This window comes from Balaenoptera acutorostrata, chromosome X (genome assembly GCF_949987535.1).
Source record: "Balaenoptera acutorostrata chromosome X, mBalAcu1.1, whole genome shotgun sequence".
In the NCBI taxonomy this organism is placed as follows: Eukaryota; Metazoa; Chordata; class Mammalia; order Artiodactyla; family Balaenopteridae; genus Balaenoptera; species Balaenoptera acutorostrata.
The window spans coordinates 74,084,192-74,107,996 of record NC_080085.1 but is presented as its reverse complement, the minus strand read 5'-3'; the positions used below and the strand labels follow the sequence as shown (position 1 = coordinate 74,107,996).

The window sequence follows — 23,805 nt, the reverse complement described above, 5'->3', positions numbered from 1 at the left end:
GTCCATCCATGTTGCTGCAAATGGCATTATTTCATTCTCTTTCATGGCTGAGTAATATTCCATTGTATATGTATACCACATCTTCTTTTTCCATTCATCTGTTGATGGAAACTTAGGTTGCTTCCATGTCTTGGCTATTATAAATAGTGCTGCTGTGAACACTGGGGTGCATGTATCTTTTCAAATTAGAGTTTTCTTCAGATATATGCCCAGCAGTGGGATTGCTGGATCATATGGTAGTTCTATTTTTAGTTTTTTAAGGAACCTCCATACTGTTCTCCACAGTGGTTGTACCAATTTATATTCCCAACAGAGTAGGAGGGTTCTCTTTTCTCCATCCCCTCTCCAGCATTTATTATTTGTAGACTTTTCGATGATGGTCATTCTGACTGGTGCGAGGTGGTACCTCATTGTAGTTTTGATTTCCATTTCTCTAATTTTTTTTTGGAGTATAGTGGATTTACAATGTTGGGTGACTTTCTCCTTTACAGCAAAGTGAATCAGTTATAAATATACATATATCCAATCTTTTTTTAGATTCTTTTCCCATGTAGGCCATTACAGAGTATTGAGTAAAGTTCCCTGTGCTATACAGTAGGTCCTTACTAATTATCTATTTTATATATAGTAGTGTGTATATGTCAATCCCAATCTCCCAGTTTATCCCTCCTTCTCTTTCCCCCCAGTAGCCATAAGATTGTTTTCTACATCTGTGACTCTATTTCAGTTCTATAAATAAGTTCATTTGTACCATTTTTTTAAGATTCCACATATAAGTGATATCATATGATATTTGTCTTTCTCTGTCTGACTTACTTCACTCAGTATGACAATCTCTAGGTCCATCCATGTTGTTGCAACTGGCATTATTTTGCTCTTTTTTATAGCTGAGTAATATTCAATTTTATATATATACCACATCTTCTTTATCCATTCCTCTGTTGATGGACATTTAGGTTGCTTCCATGACCTGGCTATTGTAAATAGTGCTGCAATGAACATTGGGGTGCATGTATCCTTTCAAATTACAGTTTTCTTCGGGTATATGCCCAGGAGTGAGATTGCTGAATCATATGGTAGCTCTATTTTTAGTTTTTTAAGGAACCTCCATACTGTTCTCCATAGTGGCTGTACCAATTTGCTTTCCCACCAACAGTGTAGAAGGGCTCCCTTTTCTGCACACCCACTGCAGCATTTATTGTTTGTAGATTTTTTGATGATGGCCATTCTGACTAGTGTGAGGTGATACCTCATTGTAGTGTTGATTTGCATTTGTCTAATAATTAGCGGTGTTGAGCGTCTTTTCATGTGCTTCTTGGCCATCTGTATGTCTTCTTTGGAGAAATGTCTAGATCTTCCACCCATTTTTTGATCAGTTTTTGTTGTTGTTTTTGTTATTGAGCTGCATGAGCTGTTTGTATATTTTGGAGTTAATCCCTTGTTGGTTGCTTTGTTTGCAAATATTTGCTCCCATTCTGCGGGTTGTCAATTCATTTTGTTTATGGTTTCCTTTGCTGTGCAAAAGCTTTTAAGTTTCATTAGGTCCCATTTGTTTATTTTTGTTTTTATTTTCATTACACTAAGAGGTGGATCCAAAAAGATATTGCTGCGACTTATATAAAAGAGTGTTCTCCCTAGGTTTTCCTCTATGAATTTTATAGTATCCGGCCTTACATTTAGGTCTTTAATCCATACTGAGTTTATTTTTGTGTATAATGTCAGAGAATGTTCTAATTTCATTCTTTTACATGTAGCTGTCCTGTTTACCCAGCACCACTTATTGAAGAGACTGTCTTTTCTCCATTGTATATTCTTGCCTCCTTTGTCATAGATTAATTGAACATAGGTGCATGGATTTATTTCTGGATGTTGTATCCTGTTCCTATATTTCTGTTTTTGTGCCAGTACCATACTGTCTTGATTACTGTAGCTTTGTAGAATAGTCTGAAGTCAGGGAGCCTGATTCCTCCAGCTCCATTTTTCTTTCTCAAGATTGCTTTGGCTATTTGCGGTCTTCTGTGTTTCCATACAAAGTTTGAAATTTTTTGTTCTAGTTCTGTAAAAAATGCCATTGATAATTTGATAGGGATTGCATCGAATATGTAGATTCCTTTGGGTTGTCTAGTCATTTTCACAGTATTGATTCTTCCAGTCAAAGAACATGGTATATCTCTCTATCTGTTTGTGTCATCTTTTATTTCTTTCATTAGTATCTTATAGTTTTCTGAGTACAAGTTTTTTTGGCTCCTTAGGTAGATTTATTCCTAGATATTTTATTCTTTTTGATGTGATGGTAAATGGGATTGTTTCCTTAATCTCTCTTTCTGATCTTTCATTATTAGTGTATAGCAAGAGATTTCTGTATCTTGCATCTCTAGCAAATTCATTGATGAGCTCTAGGAGTTTTCTGGTAGCATCTTTAGGATTTTCTCTGTATAGGATCATGTCATCTGCAAATAGTGACAGTTTTACTTCTTTTCCAATTTGGATTCCTTTTCTTTCTTTTTCTTCTCTGATTGTCATGGCCAGGACTTCCAGAACTATGTTGAATAAAAGTGGCAAGAGAGGACATCCTTGTCTTGTTCCTGATCTTAGAGGAAATGCTTTCAGCTTTTTACCATTGAGTATGATGTTAGCTGTGGGTTTGTCATATATGGCCTCTGTTAGGTTGAGGTAATTTCCCTCTTTGCCCACTTTCTGGAGAGTTTTTATCATAAATGGGTGTTGAATTTTGTCAAAAGTTTTTTCTGCATCTATTGAGATGATCATATGGTTTTTATTCTTCAGTTTGTTAATGTGGTGTATCACATTGATTGCTTTGCATATATTGTACAATCCTTGCATCCCTGGGATAAACCCTACTTGACCATGGTGTATGATCCTTTTAATGTGCTGTTGGATTCTGTTTTCTAGTATTTTGTTGAGGATTTTTGCATCTATGTTCATCAGTGACTTTGGCCTGTGATTTTCCTTTTTTATAGTATCTTTCTCTGGTTTTGGTATCAGGGTGATGGTGGCCTCATAGAATGAGCTTGAGAGTGTTCCTTCCTCTGCAGTTTTTTGGAAGAGTTTGAGAAGAATAGGTGTTAACTCTTCTCTAAATGTTTAATGGAATTCCCCTGTGAAGCCATCTGGTCCTGGACTCTGTTGGAAGTTTTTAAATTCAGTACTTGTGATTGGTCTGTTCATATTTTCTGTTTCTTCCTGGTTCAGTCTTGGAACATTGTACCTTTCTAAGAATTTGTCCATTTCTTCCAGGTTGTCCATTTTATTGGCATATAGTTGATTGTGGTAGTCTCTTATGATCTTTTGTATTTCTGTGGTGTCAGTTGTAACTTCTCCTTTTTCATTTCTAATTTTATTGATTTGAGTCATCTCCTGTTTATTTATTTATTTATTTTGATGAGTCTGGCTAAAGGTTTATCAATTTTATCAATTCTATCTTCTCAAAGAACCAGCTTTTAGTTTCATTGATCTTTTCTGTTGTTTTCTTTGTTTCTATTTCATTTATTTCAGCTCTGATCTTTATGATTGCTTTCCTTCTACTAACTTTGGGTTTTGTTTGTTATTCTTTCTCTGGTTGCTTAAGGTGTAAGGTTAGGTGTTTATTTGAGTTTTTCTTGTTTCCTGAGGTAAGATTGTATTGCTGAAAACTTGCCTCTTAGAACTGCTTTTGTTGCATCCCATAGGTTTTGGATCGTCGTGTTTTTGTTGTCATTTGTTTCTAGGTATTTTTTGATTTCCTCTTTGATTTCTTTGGTGAACCATTGGTTGTTTAGTAATATATTGTTTAGTCTCCACGTGTTTGTGTTTTTACAGTTTTTTTTTCCTGTAGTTTATTTCTAATCTCACAGTGTTGTGGTCAGAGAAGATGCTTGGTATGATTTCAGTTTTCTTAAATTTACTGAGGCTTGATTTGTGGCCCAGTATGTGATCTTCCTGGAGACTGTTCCATGTGCACTTGAGAAAAAAATGTATTCTGCTGCTTTCAGATGGAATGCTCTATAAATATCAACTAAATCCATCTGGTCTAATGTGCCACTTAAGACCTGTGTTTCCTTATTGATATTCTGTCTGGATGATCTGTCCATTGGTGTAAGTGGGTTGTTAAAGTCCCCCCACTATTATTGTGTTACTGTCGATTTTCCCTTTTATGACTGTTAGCATTTGGCTTATATGTTGAGGTGCTCCCACATTTCTCTAATAATTAATGATGTTATGCATTTTGTCATGTGCCTTTTGGCCATATGTATGTCTTCTTTGGAGAAATGTCTATTTAGGTCTGCCCATTTTTTGATTGGGTTGTTTGTTTCTTGATATTGGGCTGTGTAATTTTTTGTATGTTTTGGAAATTAAGCCCTTATTGGTCACATCACTTGCAAATATTTTCTCCCATTCTGTAGATTGTCTTTTCGTTTTGTTTTGCACAGCTTTTGCTGTGCAAAAGCTTATAAATTTGAATAGGATATTTTGCAGTTTCTTTAATGCCAATACAAAGCTAAATATATTGCCAAGAGAAGAATTGTGATAGAGAACACATTTTGTCATCTTTTAGCCCATTAAGCCTTTAAGCAGTTGCTAAATGAAGTAAAAGGAGCATACTTTATAAAAGATAGAGTCAAGGTTTAAACCATTTTTTGAGTCAGTTATTATCTCACATGATGCCAGTGGCTAATGTTTCCAGTTCTATTGCATCTTCCACAATCTTAGTTATAGTTGTTAATTGGCACTAATGAATGTGATACTTTTAGGAAAGCAGGTGCCCCATCTGATCTAATTTGTGGTCATTTTTAGCATTTACTGAGCAAGTTAGTTTCGTGGAGAGGAGTTAAGGTCACAGAATAGAAAGGAGCATTTTACACAGAGTTAAATTTTGGTAGAAATATGACAACATGTTATATAGGTATGGTTTTGCAATTACGTTAACACCTTAAGGTATTGAAACCTTTTTGCTCATGTACCCCTCAAACACGTATAATTTGACATATACAGTTTTTCATCATAAGATTCAAATAATCACCAAGAGTGTAGTTTCTAACATTATAAATGTTGGTATGTAATGGTAAAGTGGTAACATCACCCCTTTAAATGTATTCAATGGAATTTAAGTATCAGAGATATTTGATACCCACTATCACCCACTTCAAATAATAAATGGAAATAGATTTTTTTTTTAATTTCTGAAGACAGTAAGCTTAAAAAAATTCCTTCTGGATTCAGTAATTAATCCAATTATATTTGTGCAAAAGTAATCAAACTATCATAAATATATTACAGTTTTGATAAAGGATTATTAAACACAAAGTAAATTTCTTGAAATGCATTGCTTAATAAAATTGCAGGAGGCGACGTTGAGCACCTGGACAGTGACTCCCTTAGAGTTATTTACCTTGTGGAAAGTCCTCTTGTATCTTTATACACCTCCCAGTTTGAATGTTGCTGCCTTAAGTGACTAGCTGCACCTTCTATGGGAGATTATTACAGTTACACAACATTGTTCAGTGACTAAGAGCAGGCACCCTAGAGGCAGACCACGTGGGCTTGAATTCCAGCTCTGAGCCCCAGCTCTTCCTTTTAGTAATTACATAACTTTGAGAAATCTGCTTAACTCCACTGTTCCTCTGTTTTCTCACCTGTAAAATGAAGATAATAGTTGGCTATTGCACAGGTAAAATGAAATAATACTTCTGACATGCTTAGGGTAGTGTCTGACACATGCAAGTTCACCATACAGTAAATTCTAGATAATCTTTTAAATTCTTTTGAGAATTTTAAAGATATATCTTAAAGCGTCTGTGAGCATTTCTCAGGCAGATTTAAATAATTTGAGGATTATCCACTTATGCTTTCCTTACTTCTACCATGGTCAGTCAGATAATTTTTCCACACTTCATATAAGTAACTAGTAAAATTTTCCCTATGCATGTGTATGCATACATATATTTGTATGCACATGTATGTCTTCCTAAGACTGTGAGTACTTAATGTCTGCTCATGGCAGGGAAGCGATTTGTCTTTAGCCACAAATGTTTATTAAACACCTATTGAAAAGTAAAAGTTATATTCGACAAAGAGGAAAACTGACTCTAAAACTTGCCCTTGCTAAAGACTTATGAGCTGTATGAAGATTAATAAACCAATTTTGAAAATAATATGAATTTTAAAAAAATAATACAATCAACCTCTGATTTGAAAAGAAGCAATAAATTGAGAGTAACGTATACAAGGAAGTGACATAGATAACAGGAAAAGCGGGTAATAAGCAGGGAGAAAAAATAGTTGTTTGTATCTTAAATTTGTAAATGAATTAATAATGTAGCATCTAAGCAGCATCAAGGTATTAGAATTCAAGGTATAGATGTCTTTAATTTTTCCTTCTAAGAATTGTAATAAAACTTATTAAGTACAAGATGATAATCTGACTTTATTACTAGAAATTTTTGCTAGCATTCCATGAACTGAATGAACTCTGTTACACTGTTAGGAAACATAAGGATATAGTTACTCTGGTGTATTTCTTTTATATATCTTGATTTATAGAACTAGTAGTTTACCGTTAAGATATTTTTGAAAATATACTGTTTTATTTATATTCATGTTCATCTGCTTTTCCCCCTAGTGTACGTTAATTGAATAGGAAAGAACTGGAAAATTGAGAACTTTGACATGAACGTTGGTATTTTGTGAGACTGTGGGACAATAGAGACAGGGCAGTTTCTCTCAAGTGTTACATCAGAGATTTCTGCCTTTATAGTTATATACTCTGTTTAATTCAGCATTTATCTAGGGACTTTAAACTCCCTCCCTACCAAAGTTATATTGCATTTGAAAATTTTAAGTTCATTAGGAATAATTTTGTTGTAAAGGTTATTATACCTTTTGAAATACTGTATATCCTTCAATATCCCAGAACCAATGGGAATCATTGTTATATTCATATAAAAACATTGCTTAAATAAGGTAGATATTTTATTAGGCTATACATAAGACAGGAACTTTCTTAGAATATCACTTTCTTTGGTGCACCTGGAAAAAAATACTACAAAATTTGATTTTAGCTCACATGGTTATTAAGAGTCCCTTTATGCTTAGATATATTTTAGAGTAGAATGTGGAATTAATTTTAATAAAGAGAATTCTATTCTGATGTTGCGCTTCCATGATAAACTTTGAACCATGTTCCTGGGGTTTAAAAAAGTCTACTAGCCTAAAGTAAACTTTTAGAAAAGAAGTGCATGTACTTCTCTACTGGTGTTTTAGGAGTAGGAATGTCTCAGTTCTTATACTTTTCTCTAATATATATTCTTTCTGCCATAATTCTGTTCTGCCCTAAACTCTTTCCAAAACCACAAGAATTACTCCCATTTAGGGATCCCCTTAGTTCTTCCTTTCAGTATGTAGAACCTTTTGTCCTTCCTTTGCCCTTTGTATGTAGGCCTTTAGGAATTCTAAGTGCCTTAGGCTACAGTATTTCACTTCTGTGAAGGACCTTTTTTGTACATGATATTCTCTAACCCAAACATTCTCTGAGGTCTGGGCCCCATGAACCTGTAAATGCAAAACAAAGTGATTTGGAAATCCTGAAAATATTACACAAGTTTTGACTTGTGCCATATTATGGACTTTTAAGTATATGTATGATTCAAACTAAGCTAACAGTGTTCCCTAAAAACTTTCTTACAGAACCCTAAAATGAATAGATGATTTGTTTTTAACTTATCAGTAAAGCTTGTATAAATGGGTTTTTCTGTCTGAAGAATATTGTGTGTTCTCTAGGTAAAAAAAATAGTCCACTTTTAGTCTTTTTTATACAATATTTTGCTTAGCAATCCTTTATCCACCCTCGCTGGGAATGTTATAAGGATAGCTTAAGCTCTTTCTATGAATAAATGGTTTCCTAAGCTTTTTTATCTTGCTGGTTTTACATAACCATCAACTGGTACTTAGTCTTGAGTCTTAGTGTGCTCCCTCTTGGTTATTAGTTAACATATATTTTCACTATTTTTTTTAACACACATAGCATATTGTTATGGTTTTTACATGTCCCCCATCACTAGATTATAAAGTTCTTAAAGGCAGGAGCCATGACATGCTTGGCTCTATTCCGCATGGCACCAGCTTAGTGCCTTGAATATGAGTACACAGTGAAATTTGTGATAAGCAGGAACTCAAAATATTTTTTTTTTAAACAGATTTGGTTCATTTGACTTGTACATCTTCTAAAACAGCAAGAGAAGATTTAGAACCAGTTGTGCAGAAATTGTTTACTCCATATACCGAAAAGGAGATAGGTAAGAACAATAATCAGTGATTCATGATGGAAAGGTAACGTGACCACTTTATTCCTCTTTAGAGATCTCAGGAAGGTTTCTGCAACCTGAATTGAAAGGTGATGTATTCAGCACCAGTGCTTACATGTTTTACTAGGATGACTAAGCACATTCTCTTCCTAAAAATGGGGAAATATTTATAATGATAAGGGAAAAAGCTACATCTCACACACAATGTATATAATTAAGTGCAAAAACATACATTTATATGTGTACATACTCATATGCATAGAAAAAAGACTGTCAGGAAATCTCTCAATTTTGGTGGGATTATGTATAATTTTTTTCCCTTTTAATTTTCTTTATTTTATAGATGTTGTATGAAGAGCATATATTCCTTTATCAGAAAAAGTTATCTTCATTTATAAAGAAAAAAAAAAAACTTAGTTCAACTGAAAGAAGGTTCAGCTATTAATTGGCAAACATAGGAATCCTTCCTAACCAATAATTGTCTTTTCATGCATAGCATGCTAGTGATGTGATAAATATTTAGCTTTCAAAACATATATGCCACTTTGCTGCTTACTCATGGTGGAAAGATGCTTTTCAACCACGAATTTTTTAACTTTTCTCCCCGCATCATAGGGTAGCCCTTGTAGCTGTGAATGGAGCAAATTGTAGTGAATTCTATGTGTAGGTGATCAAAACATGGCCTGATGGATCTTATTCATTTATATGAAGTGACGGTGATTTTCATTAAGGATTTGGATGTCCACTTGAATCCTGGCCAGTTCATTAATTCATATATCTTCATTTTCTTTGGATGTTATGTTTGTTCAGGCAACCATTTATTTACCCCTACCTACTGTATTTCCTTTTAGTTCATCTTCTGTGTGTCTTGTTTGTTTTCTTTGCAAGATAGTGCATAAAGGGGCATTTACATTTACATAGGAAAACAAACTGCTCCATTCTCAGGAGCTAATATCAATATAATTAATTTTGGGGGAGCTGCTTGAATCAAATTCTGCAATCTGAAAATTTACTTCACTTTAGTTTGGAATTTAATTTGTTTCATATTTACTTTTTTTTTTCATTGGAAAGTCTCATATAAATGTATTGTTAAAATTTTGATTGCAGAGTTACGGTACACAATAATATTCCTAAATGTAAAATGGAATCATAGTTTTATCTTTGGCTTTAGTTACCTTGCTTATAAAAACTCAGAATTCCTTCTTTATTTCTGAATTTTTTCATAACTTTTGGTTGTAATTTCATTGTGTGGTGGTCCCAAATAATATACTAAATTTGAATATTGTATCATTGCTCTTCACTTTTTAAATGCATTTTCTTTTTTTAAAAATCGAGATGGGGAAATTACATATTCATTACTTAGCATCCTCTAGCCATTTTAGATTTTTAAACATTAATCTTAATGGTTAATGTGATCCCATTTTGAAATGATGTATTGTTTAGAACCTGAGTGAAATTCTTTAGTAAGAACTATGTGCTCAGAGGGGTCCTCAGGTGCACTGAGGCACTGAAAAGCCAGTTTTCACTGACACATAGGCCTTTTTATCATCAGGATGAGGTAGTGGTCATATTTTAATTAAAATGTCAGAACAAATACTGTTGGAGTTATTGAAAATGAATCACCAGATAAAGTGAGCACTGGGCCATGGCAGGTCAAAGAGGCAAAGTCACCTGGAGAAGAGAACTCAATTCATTTTCCTGCCTAAATGAGGAAGAAGGAACTTTATGAGCAATATGAACTTTTAATACATTAAAGCACATTCTTCTCTGTAGCAAAAGCCCCTATTTTCACAGATTGATGGCTTTTACTATTATGTTTTAATTATTTGACAATGATATGAAACTTTATGCTTTAAAGCTTTATAAATATTTTGTTTTAAAATGTGTGCCAGAGGAATAACATTATTTAAGCTTATTTTCTTTTTATTCGACTTCTATGTTCTGTGTAGTGCTGTGCTTCATGAGCTTTTGTGAAAGTCAGCCTAGTCACTTTGCAATGAAGTATATTTATCGTATTAAAAGATAATGTTCTCTTCTCAAACACATTACTTCTTTGCCTTTGTATCTGAGGAATCCAATAGCCTTGTGAAGGTATTCCTTCTATTCCCTCTCTTTCTTACTTGTTCATGTTTAAGATATCAGCTGGAGCTCTTGACATATGCTCTGTCTTAAGAAGCAGTTGTACTAGTACTTCTAAGAGCCCTACTTCCCAGGCTCCTTTAAGAACATCAGAGATCTCTAAACTCTTCCCTACTTCACAGTCCAAGGAAATTTCACATACTTTATGCTTAATAAACCTGATTCTGCAGGTGAGAAAATGAGGTGATTGCTCACCATTCATATGTGCATTAATTCTTCCAGATTCCATAATATCCTTCAAAGCACGGGTAGAACTTTCCTAAGTGGTTTCTTATTTTACCCAGGAAATTGAGATTTTTCCATACAAATTGAAGCAAGAATTTCATTAGTACAATATCTTCAAATGTCTGCAGTGTAATATCATCACTGCACCATCTTCTTTCTCTTTTTCACTCCATTGGGCACAGCATGTGGCGTTATCTCATTCTATCTCATTCAGTTCCTATCTCAAAAAAGCACTGCCTAAAAACAGGAATTCCCCTTATAGGTGTTATTTTGAAATAGGTGGCTGGTGAGGGTGTTTTTACTGAGCTGAGAAGTAAAATGCCTTATCTTAATTCCTTTTTGTATTTGTTGTGTCCAGTGTAGGTCACAGCTGTGGCAGTCTCCTACTCTCTTGGTCTTGTGCTACTGTGCTATGTTGCTAAAATAGTTCACTCTCTCCCTAAACATGGCATGCAGCTATAGACTATTTGTTGCTTTTATTTGGTGTGCCACTGTTGATTTTCTTCAGCCTACTTTATTCTGTACTTGCCCCAGTTTAATTCGCCCAAGATTTTATTCTAAATTACCTATTACTTGTTTAGTCCTTTGCACAATCTAATTGAATGAAATGAGCTATTACAGAAAACCAATTCTGTTTCTGGCCAAGTGATGTATTCCTAGCCAAACCTCGACAGCTTTAATATTTTCTGACAATTTTGCACTGCACAATTGCATGTTATTTTTCCAGCTATCTCTCTGCCTTCCAGCTGGCCTCAAAGAAAGATGAAGCAATTACATGTTTCTTTGAGGGTTTTAAGGTCAAAGCCTGATAACTCCCTTGTATCTAGAGCATTTATCTTCAGCCTATGTCAACTTTTCATCTTCCTCTCGGTTTCTTTTCAAAACTTCAACCTCTATGAAATTTCTTTCCTATAATTGAATTATTCACTTCCCCTAACTTTTATTGAGTGAAAGCCCTCCTCTGAGCTGGAAGTTTCATAAAATATAAGATAAGCTCTCTTAGTATATGCTTAGAAATGGAATGAGCAATATTAAAGGACTTCCAGACCTTAGCTCACTTTTCTGCAATGCTCCTAGAGTCTGGTTTCACAAGTGATAGGCAGTATGTTTAACTATCTTCCTATAAGATTTACTGAAACTAAACTCACCAATAAATTTACTAAGAGCCATATGGTTTTAGCTGTGAAATATGAGTCTCTTATGTTCCTTTGTTTTGTCAGTAAGTAGGTTTTGCCACCTATTGTGTGCTTTACATGAAGTTAGTGATACCTTAGACTCATAGATCTTAGCATTAGAAAGGGGCATCTTAAAGGATCACTTCATCCAGAGTTTCTTCATCCTATCATATTAATAATTATGGATTATTCAGGATGAACTAGAAAAAGAACATATTTGGTATTGTTGTAGTGGAGATATTTTAAATTAAGTATAATAAAAAACCTATTTGTCCTGAATTGGGGAATGGGACATTCTTTTTAACTGAGGAACGCAATTTGCTAACTTTTCTACACTGATTATAAATCTACCAATAAGAGTTAATTAACTAGATAATTGTACCTTTAGAATTTTCTTTATGATTCACAAGGTGCCTTATGGTCTTGGGTAATAGTCATTCACATCCTTTTTATCATTGTACAGAATTTGAATTTTTCTTCAGATCCAGGCTAAGAAAACACTGTAGTCAATAAATACATTAACAGCAATATTTTCTGTTTTCAACCAAAGAAAATGTAATTATAACACTTCTAAAGAAGAGAGGCATAGAAATAATTATTAAGGTAGCAAGGATTAGGCTTTAGGTATTGAGATGAAGAGAGCTGGATCTTTTAATAAGCACATCATGCTTTGATTATACCTGAAAGCAGAATTAAAATTGGTTCAGAAATTATTCATTGAGCATCTGTTATGTGCTAGGCTCTGTATTAGGGAGCATGAAAGAGCAAGAGAATAAGGACTAAGTCTACTTCATCTTTGTATCCCCAGCTCCTAGCCTGATGCCTAACACATAATAGATGCTTGCTGTAAATGAGAGAATGTGCACTGAAAACAGCTTACAGTCTCATAATCATATTTTTGTTATTTGTTTGTTGGTTGGCATTACTTTTGTAATCTAGTAGGACAGAGTGTTAGTGAGTTAGGATATCCAATTTTTAATCCTGTATATACTATTTTTTAATAACAGCTTTATTGAGCGTCACATACCATACAATTCACCCATTTAAAGTATAAAATCCAATGTTTTTTAATGTATTGTTCAAACATCACCACAGTCAATTTTAGAATATTTCCATCACTCCAAAAAGAAACCCATACCCCATACCCATTAGCCATTAACCTGCACTTACCCTCAATTCCCCCACAGCCCTAGGTAACCCTAATCTACTTCCTGTCTTTTTTTGAGGGGGGTGGGGCGGGCATGCCACGCAGCTTGTGGGATCTTAGTTCCCCAACCAAGGATTGAACCTGGGCCTCGGCAGTGAAAGCACTGAGTCCTAACCACTGGACGGCCAGGGAATTCCCCTACTTCCTGTCTTTATAGATTTCTCTATTCTGGTCATCTCATAATCCTGTATATAGTATTGACTTACTTTATAATTTTTTAAGTTGGTTTATCCATGTGAAACATAAGAAAATCAATTTATGTTAACTTCTCACTTCATTGGCATAATTTAAAGATGAATGTGATCATAAGCGCTTTCATACTGGTGATGAGAGGAGAAATCCAAGGGAACATGGTTGGAGTTAAATCTAAGTAACTTACTAATAATCAAAATAATTTTTAAAATCTAACTTGTCTTAGGTTGAAAAGCCATCATTGCTTGAAATATACACATGTATTAGAGTGTGGATACAGATTTACTATAGTTTACATACAAAGCTCTGATTTACTACAATATATAGTCGTAGCTTTGTTAGCAATTGGCTACATGTTGTAGTAATTGAGAGGCATGTTGTGCTTTAGATGTAAGTAAAATTTATGTCTACATTTAGAAAATGAAGAAGTTGAAAAGCCAAGACTTCTGTGGGCTCTTTACTTCAATATGAGAGATTCTTCAGACGTCAGCAGGAACTCTTATAATGATTTACCATCCAACGTTTATGTCTGCTCTGGCCCAGACTGTGCTTTAGGAAATGATAATGCAGTCAAACAGGTAAGGCTGTTGGTGTTTCTTGGTTTTATGTTAGGAAGTTGGTGTGGTAGGGAAAGTGAATTGTTTTTTCCTCTAGGAGGTGGGAAAAGAAACTAAAAAAAGCATCTCTCTCATTTAATACCATCTCTGCAATTTGCCCCTAAACTTTTGCTCGGTGAACAACAAAGCCACTTTAATATCAAATATTTTCACATTCTTGAATATAATGATGAACTACAAGAGATTGTTATGAGTTCCATTGTGGGAATAAAGATAGAAGATGTTAGAAATACATATTCAGAAAAATGAATTTATAATGCCAGTATTCTAAAGAAACATTGCTTCTAATTTAAATGGTGGCCTATCATTGTATTTTGAAATACACAAACTTTTTCCTCTGTAAACTTGAGTCATTTCATAAGGAGTGTAACTAGTAAGGCATACAAAATGTATTTTTAAAATGGCACATTTTTAAGGCATATTCTTAACCATGGAAAAGAACATTTAGTTTTTCACAATTAACATGATTCCTTTCATGTTTTGACACAAGCTGGTGTCCCAAAGCTACTATAATAGATGCTGAGGAGTAGCACTCCTGGGCAGGGCTATGAATAGGTACGGGGCAGGTGACACAAAATGCCAAAAGTGAATTATGAGTCTACTAAGCTGAAAATTCATATGCATGTACAAACACACTTTTCTGTGCTTGACAGGAAGAGAAGAGCAGAAAATACTGTTTTTTAAGGTATAAGTCTAAACTTTTCACCAATATAGTTGGCGCATCTGTTTATTGAATCAATAAATGGATAATTTAACGTTGTTCTAAGACCACAGATGGAAGTTTCATTCCCACTAGTGGTAGGGATCTTATAGGAGCAGATGGCCTTTTTGAGCCTTTAATCTAATTTTTAGGCATAGCAGCAAGGCCATGACCTATACATTTACAGTTTTTTACCAGATTCTTTGTTTCTCATCTTCAGAGTCTAGTGGTGATCCAGGATAATCATATTTAGTCAGTGATAACAAACAAAAATAGGAAGTCACATCTCTCATCCATCATTTATTCTGTTAGTTTAATAGCAACTCAGGATGGTTCAATATGTACATTTATGGCTTAAAATGGCCAAGTCAGTTTTGCTTTGATGGTCCATTTTTTTCCAAGAAGAAATTACCAGCAAGTTATCAGCCAGGTAACTTTATTCCTGAGTGAACTTTAATGTTTTTTTTTTAACCAAAATGGAAGGCCTTAAATAAGGACTTAATATAGAAGTGCTAATGTGATCTAAACTGCAAGCTAAAAGATTATAATTAAAGGATAATTTTATCATGAGATATTGATTCCCAAGAAGATAGACTTGAGTACAGTGTTTTCACAGAAGAAAACAGTAATAATGCTAGTTTGGGTGCTAATTATTATATACTATTAATTATAAGTAGGTTTATATTTGTTATACAGCTTTTAACCTCACATCAGTTTTGGGAGAAATATTATAATGCCTACCTTAAAGGACATCAATAATAACATTTAAAAATAGCCAGTTTATTCAGATAAACTGTGTTCTAATTCCAGTGTATCATGCTGTGTTCATCCCAAACACTAACTGATGACTCTGTTTTCCAAATTGTCTCTAAAAACCCTCAGAACATCACCTAAGCTTTGCCTGTGTAGGAAATATAAGTACCTGCAGATTTCATTTTTCTTTCTTTCTCTTTTTTTTTTTTTTGAAATAAAATGCTTCATTTTGCTAGTTGGCAAGTTTGCATCTGCCCTTCTTATTTGTAAGTGTATAGATGTTGAATAACATAGACCTATCTCTCTTGTGTTCATATGAAGCTATTTATGATTTGAAGACATATGAAAAATATAAAGTAATCTGATCTGTTTATTACTTACAAGTTAAAAGTTGTGTGCAGGAGCATACCAAGATATTCCCTATTATGTGAATCTTTCTGTGACTTGCTAGTTTTTGTAGTTTATGTTACTCCAGTTTTTTTCTGAACCTGACATAGATATTTCTTTTCTTAATACAGGGAGTGTTTCATTTACCCACAGATACTGATGAACAGACTGGTCTATAGTCCCTACTTGTCTGTACTCCCAAGCCAGTGATAGCTCCCTCCTTCTTCAGGAGCCCCCATTGCCTAGGAGCTGCCACTGCCTTGGGAACAAGAATAGTTAAATAGTACTGTACTCTGTATTATACTTAAGGTATGAAATGGGTTATATTTGCTGATGTGGACTGGGCTGGCAGTCTAACCACCATGTAGAATGTTGTTCATATGGACAGATCAGCAACTTGCTTATGACTTTTGGTACATAATTTGTAAGTTGAAGACCAGCTTTATAGGTCGTAGGAACTGTCAAGTTGCTCACATAGTGCAGTAGCATTCACTTTCTCAAGCCATTGAGGGAGAGGGCAATTTTAGGTGTCATATCTTCTGAAGCTTCCATTCATTGAGCATTTTCTATATGCCAGGCATTGTCCTAATCATCTCATATATATTATTGTATTTGGTTCTCACAACAACCCTATGAGGTAAGTATCTGTGACATCCCCCCCATTTTACAGATGAGGAAACTAAGCCCCAAAGGGGCTAAATAACTTTTCCAGAGATCACATAGCTGGTAAATTTTTTATCCAAGATTTAACCTCAAGTCTGTTGGACCCCAGTGCTTGTACACTCATCTAGTATACTATGCTACTTTCAACTCGTTAATGCAGATACATCCTAAATACATTAAACTGCTAGATTGACAAAATATTTGTTTGTTTTGTGTAGATGTATGTTAAAGAAACATAGGAATACCTAAATAACTCAACGTGTCCTCTCTGTACTTCCCAATATAAGGAAACTAATTCACAATATAATTAGCCCTTTTTAATTATTTTAACCACATGAAAGTCTTTACCCTTTAAGCCAACTTCTGGCTTTAAAAGAGCAAGGAAGATTAAAAGTTGACAATTAAGTACTCTGAACCAACCTCTTGGTGACAACTCTTAGAACTGGGGCTTAGTTGGCAAATGAAATGAAGTTCACCAAGAAGCATTAGACAGACCTTCCAGAAAGTGGCAGTTGACCCTAAAAGGTTCCAGCAGTTGGAAAGAGGAGAGACTTGGGAAAGGCTGGAGTCTGGCTGTAGGAAATTGGCATCAGAGAGGGCCAATGGCAGTGAGCTGAAGGTAGGATTTCCACAAGCAGGTAGAACACAAATAAAAGCAGGACAGCAACCTGCAATTGGTTGGCGGTCTTAGGACACACATTGTTCATGACAGGGATATACAAAAACAGGTCGAGTGGGATCCAGCCACAGGGACTGGAGTTCAGGAGAAAATCTATCCTACAGGGAGGTGGCAAAAGGGAGACAAGGTGTGAGATACAGAGGAATTGGAGTAGAAGTAAGAGGAACAGTAATAATAATAGTAATAATGATAATTGTTACAATATTTATATTCAACATTTGTATAATATACGGTTTCTAAAGTTCTTCCATTTATATATATATATATATATATATATATATATATATAATATATAAAAAGAGAGAGAGAAAGAGAGATTCTACTCCATGCCTGGCATTAAGGATTCAGAGTTAACTAAAACCCAGTCATTATTCCTGGGTGAATCACTGTCTGGTAAAGGAGAAAAATGTGTAAACAAATGACATTGCAGTGCGGTATATGCAATAAGAGAATGATATCGAAAGTATAAAAGTAATATAGAGGAGCCATGAGTTGTATCTAGGAGTCAGAGAACCTTACAGGGAAGAATATAAAAGATGAGTAGCAATTCTTCATCCAAGTGATAGACAATCAAATTGATAGCATTTGCACCAGCCCAGGGTGTAACCATCATGGTATGTTTAAGAAAGTACCAATAAACAGGTAACAGTGTAGCAAAAAGCCTGAGAGGCAGAGATGGGATGAAGAAGAAGACGATGAGACCAGAGAAGATAGGCCTGAAGGGTGTTGTTTGCCATAATAAGTATCTTGGATTTTTATCCTGTTAGAAGAGTTTTAAGCCAAAAAAAGGCATAAACAGAATTTCATTTTCCACTGGCCCTTCTAAGGGCAACATAAAGATGGATTACACAGGGGAACCCTAGAGGCAAAGTGACCAGTCCAGTTCTGAGATGTTGCAGTTGTCCAGGGGAAAGATGATGCATGTCTGGTCTATGTCTCTAGTGGAGGAACAGGTGGAGTCAAGAACTAAGAGATAAAATTGATAGGATTTGCTGATTGATTGCATGCAGAGAGTAAAGGAGAAGGAGAACTTCTATAGGCAGACAAGGTAGAGATAACAGACACAATGACCATTAGAGGAACTAAAGTGTGAGGTAGAGGCTCTGTCTGACCTCAATCCTGCTTCTAGGGACTAAATGTCTCCAGCAAAGATGTATATGGTAAGACCCCAGGATGGAAGCAAAGCAGGCATCTCAAATATTTAATTTCAAAATATCCATAATAAAATGGCATGTCTAAAAACATAAGTTTGAACTATACTTAAGAAGGAAAGAAGCTATTTTTCTCTCCCTGCCCCTTCTTTCAACTCCACATCAAAGCTCAAAAGTTTCTGCTTAACCAACCCTTCACCCTATCCCAAAGATACTGGTTTTATTCACCTGATGTAGGAGTTTACCAGCTATAGATGGCCAAATGGCAAATAATTTCGATTTTGCAGCCCATATAATGTATTTTGCAAGTACTCAACTCCACCATTGCAGTGCAAAAGCAGCCGTAGACCATAGATAAATGAATGAGAGTAACTGTCCCAATAAAGCTTTATTTATGAAAACAGGCAGCAGACTGGATCTGGCATGTGGGCCATAGTTGTCAACTCCTGGCGTAATGGATGACCTTGCGTGTACTTTGGGAAGAAGGGTTGAAGTGGTACAGACAGACATTGTAACCTTTAAAGCAAAACAAGCATATGTTTAAAACCCTTTAATGACGTTCTTTTACCAGTAGGCTAGAGTGCAAGCTCCCTAGCCTGTCAGGGACCCTTATCTAACAAAGAACTGTATTCATCTAAATAATAGTAGGAATATGTTTAGAATAGAATAACAGTGCTACCAGCCACATTTACTTTCTTTTATGTGTGTGTATTTGTTGTTAATTAAGATCACATTTACTTTATTATTCTCTTACCCTGCCAGACTAAGCTCAGCTTAAATCTCAACATTTTAATTTATGTTATTATTAATAACAATGATTACAGTTTCCAAATAGAGAGGCTTACTCTCTGCCATTCTATAGGCAAGGAGGGTAAGGCTCAGAAGCTGAGTAAGCATTCCCCAGATCACATCGCTGCTAAGTGGCAGAGCCAGCATTTGGGCATGGTTATCTATTCAGTGTCCATTGTCTTGGACACTGTGTTATATTCCTCAAAGCACAGGGAGAGGAAAATTAGAAAAGCAAATCGTTGAGCAAACAGTGAAGAATTTTCTTGATTTGAACAATGACTTGTTAAACTTAGTATATGCTAAATTAGACTGTACAAATATCACAAACAGGCTCTATTAGGAAATTATATAAAGGATATTAAGGGAAATTGTATTTCTGTTGACATGTAGAATGAATGACCTTAAAATCTCAACTATTTGAACACTTTATAAAGAGTCTTAGCAAGTACTGATATACTTGAAGGGTGGGCCTGAATGAATGTATAAATTAGAGGGAGAAAAGTCATGGAGTTCTGAAAGCAGTTTTTAGAAGGTCATGTGTGCTGTGTAAAGTTCTATAACTTAAAGAAAATTTTAAGGGTGATACTTCATTTTTTTGATAGTTCCAGAAAGGCACATACATTTTAAGTTAATGTTCAAAAACTCTTGTGCCCTTTCTTCCCTGGCCAGGCTGAAGCACTTTTCCAACAAATCTGCCCCAACGAAGACTTCTGTCCACCCCCACCAAATCCTGAAGACATTATCCTTGATGGAGACAGTTTACAACCAGAGGCTTCAGAATCCAGTGCTATACCAGAGGCCAACTCAGAGACTCTCAGGGAAAGCGCAAATCTGAGAAACCCAGAGGAGCCCTCTGAATAACGAGTATGCACCAAACTGAATAGCACATTTTGGAAAATCCTCCTAGCCTCAGAGTCCTCTTGATGGAAGAACTGTTTGAAAAATGTTACAAAGCAGCAGCCAGTTGACATGCAGAATTACCAAGAGAAACAGATGATAGAAATCCAAAAGGGAATTTTCCTTAAAAAGGACATTCCAAGACCACAAAACACTTGTAAAGCACATTGACTTGCCTGATTTAAGATACCAAACCTGTGGAATTAGCAGATAAAAATTATAAATGGATTGATTCCTAGAAATATAGCTATGTTTATGAAAGTGATCCTATGCATTGTTAATAATTCTATGGTATTAGGACAGCTTTTGCTTGCCACTTTGGATCTTTGTTTGAAAACCACATCTTCAAAATCTGCTTACATATTTCCTTTGATTATTTGAGTTATATTTTCTTTATGGGTATGGGCATTGTGACACAAATGATAAAAGCATACGTAAATATAGCTGATAAAAACTAAAGTGTCATGATCCAGGCAGGAGCCTATGCTTGAAATAGAGGTTTGCTTTGTTTTCTATCTTGAGTATTGAAAATGCTAATATTAAAGTAGACATTTTTACAAACAAGTCATGAGTTCATTACTCAGTGTTTTTTTTTCTTTTAAATGTTAGTAGTGATATTTGTATGTGAATCCTGAACACACTAGGAAGACTCAATACTGAAGAAATGGAAGGAAAGATTTGAATAGGCTCATTGGTATTTGGAAATTCTGTCTAGTCGAGTATCTGGAGCACTAGCCTAATTGTCTATGGACCTAATTTAGTCCTAGCTATGCCACCGATGATATTAAGCAAATTGTTTAACTTCTGGGCCTCAGTTTCTCCATATGTCTACTGTATGAGAATGATTTTGAAGATAAATGCAGTGCCATCCTTAGAATGGTTTTTCTGGAATAAAAGTTGTTTCAGAATTTTCTCATTGACTTGAGGGTGAATATCAAAGATCTCATGCAGCAAATAATTGTTTGCTGTCACCTCCCCCAACACAATAGATCATAGTGTTCTTATTGCATTAAGCTTTTAAAATAAAAATCTATTTCCTTAATTAGTATTTTATAGTTTAATAGAAAAGTAAACATAGTAATGTGGAATTGTGGTTTTGAATCTTGATAAGGAAAACAGTCTATAAACTCTTCATATTCCTCTTCTAGTAGGTAAACCTGAAACCACCAAGGACTCTAAATAGAATATGACAATTGGTAAACCCTAATATGCACTTAACATAAAAATATAAGGGCTGTACATAGGCAGCAAATCTAGTTACAGTGATAGTGCCTATATTAAAATCTTTCCAAATGCCAAGCTCTAATGGTTTACCTTTTTTGAGCAATAGTTTGGACTCAACAACTTATTTCAATAAATAAATACATTAAAAGTGTGTTGTCATGCAGTCTGGCCTATCTTGCTGATCAGAGAGCCATGGCTACAGTAGAAAGCACATAGTTCTTACATACTTCAGCTGCAGCAGGGCTCTGACCTCTCCAGATTTCAGAGAAGATCTTAAAGGAAGCCAGCTCTGTCAGGTCACAGCCTCATGAGAAATGGAAAGAATCAAGGAATGTAGCTCTTTCCTCACCTTTTAAATCCCCTGCGGATATAGCTGAATCCAGAAGAAAATCTTCCCAGCCTCTCAGGCTACTCCTAATCCTTCTCCCCATTGCATAGCCTCTCCCCTATATCTTTAATCCCCTCTATCCCTTTCTTCCCCTTTTATAATGTTATACAAATCAGGGACAATAGAATCACATTATAACCTACTTTGTTATATGGATTCAGATCTATCTTAAATCATATTTCCTGAAACCCAACTGCGGCATGCGCTAAATGCACAATACATACCTATAAGCACCGGGTATTGGCTCTGCCCCGCAGTACCAGCAATATAAAAGCTTCCACTATATGAGAGTATTGAGTCTGAATACAATTGCAGTAAGCTGCACCAATTAAGATATTGTACTTTGTTATAGTCTTAGAGTTAAGGCCTCTTGATGCAGCATGCACACTTATGTAAACAGCCAATCAGGTACACCCAGAATGACTAGAAAAATACTGATAGCTTTACTACAGCTCTGTAGAACAATGAAGGAGATATTCTGTGGTCTCATGGCCCAGTCCATACTGTACTCTATTTCATCCATTAGCCAGCATCGGAATTTCTCTTCCAGGTTATTTATTAAATACTGTTGAAATGTTTAAAAGCTCCTGAATATGATTAGTGATGAGTAAGATAATAGACAACTGTTAAAAACCTGTTGTTAGAGAACTTTAGATATTTCCTGTTGCCTCAGAATGTAATAGAAATTATTCTAAGAGCATTCTTTTCAGCTATCTTAATTACTGCAAATACTTGTTTTCATAGCTTTAAATGAAAACCTTTTAGTTTTGTTGTAAAACCGTAAGCCTGAAGTCATATGAATAAAATATAGATGCTGTATGTGATGCAGAAATTTCAGTAGCTAATTTTAAATTTTGAAAATAGCTATTATCAAAGAATTTTTATTCATGTGTTTAAAATGTTTGTTATGCATGCTTCTTATTAACCAAAAATGATAATACCATTCAGTTTAGTGATCAACATGAAAACGGGTTACTAACCCTATGTTGCTACTGTATTTTTGTCTAGTTGGTATGCCTGCCCAGAAAAAGATAGATATATATGATATGTATATTACAAACATATATTTTTCTATAGGAAAACTGAGTTATAATTTCTCTGTCTTCTATGATATCTAGCTGCTCATAGGAAAATAGTCATGTTAATGGTTAACTTCTGGAATAGTAGTTTCTGAGATGGGCAGCCCTTTGTGTAAAATAATGGCCACACTAATGATTAACTTCTGTCACAGCTGTAGTTCTGGAGAAGGCAGCCCTTTGTCTAAAGTCCTAAAAACCTCAAAAAAAATTTGTTGAAATTTGATTGCTAAATAGTAGTGATCCTTCAAAGCAGTTTTCTTACAAATAAGTTATTTACTGCTATTGGTATTGGATAATTTCTCTCTCAACTCTTGATTGATTTTCTTATATGCATTTCCAAAAGCATGAATATATGATTATTCATAATTTGCACACTGTAACAGTAAGTTTTCAGAGGAAATAAAGTCTGTTTTTAATGCCTTTCAGGCGTGGTATCCTATTTTTTTAATATTAAAATTTTGTATATATGCCAAGAAATTAAAAATTGTCTTGGAACTGATTTATTTGTTGATACCAGTCTATTACTTAAATTCTTAGTTAATTGTCCAGCTGTATACTTGGTTTTATTTCTAGGCATCTGCCAACTGTGTCAGGTCTCTGAAAAAGGCAATCAAATGATACATGGGTATGATTTACTTAGCAAACTGTTCTAGATGCCAGCATCAGATCTCATTCTGTTTGAAATCAGTGTTCTGAGGCATGGGATATGGCTTTACAATACATTACCTGCAAACTGTTTTCGCATCTCACTTAGTGTATGAGAATCTGAAACGTTTTTCTTATTTACTTGGTGAATGAGAACATGAAGTGTTTTTCTTTGTGGTCGTTGAGTCCCCAACAGCTTACTTGCAGCAGATAAGAGACTGCTGATGTTCTTTTCATGCAGAAATCATTCACTGAACTATGATTTGTTCTTGAATCAAATAATTAAAGAAGAGTGACATTTTCTGTCAATTCCAAGTCGTTTTTAAACCTTCCCAGACAGGACATATTCAAAAGATAACATCATTATTTCAAAACTGGCAATTTATCTGTGAGATTATTAATGAATCAAGTTTAAGAAAGATAAGGTTAATTGAATTTTTAAACAAGTAGCTGTATTATCCTTCAAGCACCTTGGAGTTCATAAGAGTATTTACACTTTTTTTTTTCTTAAACAAGTGTTTTGGTATGTTTGAGTTTCTTTAATGATGGCTTTTTAAAAATGCAAGAGGTTTAACACAACATCCCAGGTCACACT

General features: G+C 34.8%; 1 protein-coding gene across 2 annotated transcripts in view; it reads left to right on the top strand.

The window, feature by feature from the left end:
- CHM (CHM Rab escort protein) overlaps positions 1-22,985 on the top strand; it is a 182,341-nt gene extending 159,356 nt beyond the window's left edge. For both annotated transcript variants that reach the window (XM_057538845.1, XM_057538846.1), the window contains 3 exons: positions 8,193-8,291; positions 13,656-13,816; positions 19,647-22,985. In XM_057538845.1, coding sequence (XP_057394828.1) covers positions 8,193-8,291; positions 13,656-13,816; positions 19,647-19,838 — 452 coding nt within the window. In that variant the 3' untranslated portion in view covers positions 19,839-22,985. The remainder of the gene's footprint in view (positions 1-8,192; positions 8,292-13,655; positions 13,817-19,646) is intronic.
- The last annotated feature ends 820 nt before the right edge of the window (positions 22,986-23,805 follow it).